The sequence below is a fragment of the Antrostomus carolinensis genome, unplaced genomic scaffold (assembly GCF_000700745.2).
Source record: "Antrostomus carolinensis isolate BGI_N321 unplaced genomic scaffold, ASM70074v2 scaffold29236, whole genome shotgun sequence".
Classification (NCBI taxonomy): Eukaryota; Metazoa; Chordata; class Aves; order Caprimulgiformes; family Caprimulgidae; genus Antrostomus; species Antrostomus carolinensis.
Window position 1 is genome coordinate 1 of NW_010321618.1, and position 1,742 is coordinate 1,742.

General features: G+C 47.4%; 1 protein-coding gene across 1 annotated transcript in view; it reads left to right on the top strand.

Moving 5' to 3' along the window:
- Nucleotides 1–1,215: 1,215 nt before the first annotated feature.
- The window catches only part of LOC104526527 (dynactin subunit 4), a gene marked incomplete at its 3' end in the record, with an annotated part of 6,600 nt that continues 6,073 nt past the window's right edge, over nt 1,216–1,742 (top strand). Inside the window, exons 1-2 of the mRNA XM_010170006.1 lie at nt 1,216–1,280; nt 1,710–1,742. The exon at nt 1,710–1,742 is cut by the window's right edge and continues 140 nt beyond it. Coding sequence (XP_010168308.1) covers nt 1,246–1,280; nt 1,710–1,742 — 68 coding nt within the window. The remainder of the gene's footprint in view (nt 1,281–1,709) is intronic.

The window sequence follows — 1,742 nt, forward strand, 5'->3', positions numbered from 1 at the left end:
CCCCTCGGGCCGGCCGGAGCGGGGCAGGGACACCCACTGCCCCATAGAGCCCGGCCTGGGGTGACCCCCCGAGGCGTTCCCGGGCTGGGGCTGTGTGACAGGGGCAGAGCTGCTCCCGCACGGCCCCGGGGCTCGCCCAGGTTTGCTGGGTGCGGGGGGGTCGCAGCAGCTGCTGTCACAGTAACCAACGCCCACACCTTCTGGCATGGCGGTGTGCGGAGGGCAGAGCATCCTCCTGGCTCTGGGAGCGGAGGTGGGGTTGGGAGCGGTCGGTGTGAGTTTATTTCCACCTGGACAAGCTTTTTCCCCACATTATACAGTGGGATTTCTGCTGTGGAGGGTTTGTTCTTTGTCCAGGAATGGCTGGAGCCTTAAGCTGCAGGTTTTCCTCAGGCTGGAGCAATAGTCCACTGGCCTGCCAGGAGCTCTGCTGTGCTGCAGAGCCTTGATCCTGGGGTTGCTCATATGACTTCACAGATTGTCATAATAAAATGGGTAAAATTGATTTTGTGGAAGTCTAAGGGTGAATGAAGAAACTGTGGTAGATTAGAAAAGCCTTAAAAGAATAACAGTGCAACCCAGATCCCAGAAAAGGTATCACTTCAGAAACATCAAAGCCTTGGAAGAGTAGAAAATAGATAAGTCACCAGGCTGCATCCATCATGAGTTCTGCATGGCGTGATGAGCACAGTCATTGTGCATTTCCATGTTTAACAGTGAGTTTGTTTTCCCCTTCAGGAAGGCGACTCCCTTCTTGCTGATGTTGTTTTAATTAATAAAATTAGTTTGTGACAGCAGACAGATACAAACCCTTTTCTGAAATGTATGAATTTGTCATCAGTATAAGTACAAGGGCATAAGAAATTTAGACATAAATGGAAAATAGTGTGTTAAAACCGGCTGTTAAAGCTGAAAAATGAAATTCTGGTAACCTGAAAAGATCAATACCCAGTTATCCTTTTCCCACTTACTAGGTGGAGTAGTTTGATCTCTCCTGACTTAAGAAACCTTATGATTTATTAAATATAAAATCAGAATTTGGCTAAGGATTCAGATACCAAAAAACGTCCCCACTCTTCACTGATTTCACCTGTCCTTTGCCAGACCCAAAGCCTTGTTAAATCACGCAGCAGAGATCCGGGCTGCTGCCCGCACGCTGTCTAGACAAACACGTGCTAGGAAGTGTGATGTGACCGTCTTGTTCCTCAGGTGGACTCTCACTACTGCCCCAGCTGCCTGGAGAACATGCCATCGGCAGAAGCCAAGCTGAAAAAGAATAGGTAAGGTTGCTTTGGCTTTTTTTCATCAAGACTCTGTATTTTTTAAACATTTCCTTCCGTAATCGACACTGACCATGTGTATCTGAAACTCTCTTCAAAAACTGCATTGCTTCCTGTTACCTTTTAGTCTGTTTTGGGGAATAAGTGTCTTTCTGTGACCTATCATGTGCTCTTCATGTTCTAGATATCTTGATGACCTGCTCTCACAATAGAAAGGGGTTTTTAGTACCACCCAGTGTTTCTCACTGTTGCCATTGTTATGTTTGCTCTGAACACCTCCCATTTCTGTCCATGTCACCCTTTTCCCCCTAATGCTGTTGCACAGGATGACAAGGCGTGTTGGTTTAATCTTGATTTGCTTGCTGAGAGTGTTTTCCTTGGCTTGGGATCCTTATCAGAGCACTGTCTGATAGTCCTTCCTCCTTACAGGTGTGCTAACTGCTTTGACTGCCCCTGCTGCAT